This window comes from Rissa tridactyla, chromosome 24 (assembly GCF_028500815.1).
Source record: "Rissa tridactyla isolate bRisTri1 chromosome 24, bRisTri1.patW.cur.20221130, whole genome shotgun sequence".
In the NCBI taxonomy this organism is placed as follows: Eukaryota; Metazoa; Chordata; class Aves; order Charadriiformes; family Laridae; genus Rissa; species Rissa tridactyla.
Genome location: NC_071489.1, coordinates 628,408 through 629,518, shown reverse-complemented (window position 1 = coordinate 629,518; position 1,111 = coordinate 628,408). Strand labels below are relative to the sequence as shown.

Below are 1,111 nucleotides of genomic sequence, written 5' to 3'. Positions count from 1 at the left end.
GCTGGCTCCCCGCCTGGGGGAGGGGAACTGGGAGGGGGGGGAGGGGGGACTGGCCCTGTGCCCCCCCCCGAACCGGGACAGGGTCGCAACCATCCTCACCCCCCCGCAATGAATCAGCAGTTTGGGGGCACCGTTCCCAGGGCCGGGCGTGTCCCGTCCCTTCCCCCGCCCCCCCCCCCCAACTCCGTCCACCTTAAGAGCCGCAGGCAGCTCCACCTTAACGCGGGGGGGGGGGCGTGTACGTGCGGGGGGGGCGGCCTCTCCCCCCCCCCCTCCCCATCACCCGGTACCGGGGCTGCAGTGGTGACAGCAGCGCGGTCACTGGAGCAGGGGCAGCAGGAGCGCTGCGGAGCATCTCCCCCCCCCGCCGGCGCCGCCCTCCCGCCCGCATCCTGCATCCCTGGGCAGCATCCTGCATCCCTGGGTACCACTCAGCATCTCTGGGCAGCATCCTGCATCCCTGAGCAGCATCCTGCAGCCCCGGGCAGCATCCTGCATCCCTGGCTACCACTGAGCATCTCTGGGTACCACTCAGCATCTCTGGGTACCACTCAGCATCTCTGGGTACCACCCGGCATCCCTGGGCAGCATCCTGCATCTCTGGGTACCACTGAGCATCCCTGGGTACCACTCAGCATCGCTGGGCAGCATCCTGCATCGCTGGGCAGCATCCTGCATCCCTGGGTACCACTCAGCATCCCTGGGCAGCATCCTGCATCCCTGGGTACCACTTAACCCTTAGGTTGTAACCCGCATCCCTGGGTACCACCCACGTCCCCGGGTGACACCCCACACCCTTGGGTACCAGCAGCACCCTTGGGCCCCCCAAAACTCTTCTCGGCGTCCCCCCCCCGCGCCCCCGCCCTGCCATGGCCGAGCCCAGCACCGAGTGCAGCATCAAGGTCCTGTGCCGGTTCCGGCCCCTCAACCAGGCGGAGATTCTGCGGGGGGACAAATTCCTGCCCGTCTTCCAGGGCGACGACAGCGTGGTAGTGGGGGTGAGTGCTGGGGGGGCCACAGGGACACCCCCCAACCCTAGTCTCGGGGAGGGGCCGGGATGGGGGCACGGCCAGAGGCGGGAGGGGGGGTGAAATAGCCAGGGTGGGGGGGT

At 69.0% G+C, this 1,111-nt stretch overlaps 1 protein-coding gene across 1 annotated transcript in view; it reads left to right on the top strand.

Annotated features, from left to right (window-relative positions):
• Positions 1–869: 869 nt before the first annotated feature.
• Positions 870–1,111, top strand: part of COL2A1 (collagen type II alpha 1 chain) — an 18,651-nt gene continuing 18,409 nt past the window's right edge. The window contains 1 exon segment of the mRNA XM_054183044.1: positions 870–998. Coding sequence (XP_054039019.1) covers positions 870–998 — 129 coding nt within the window.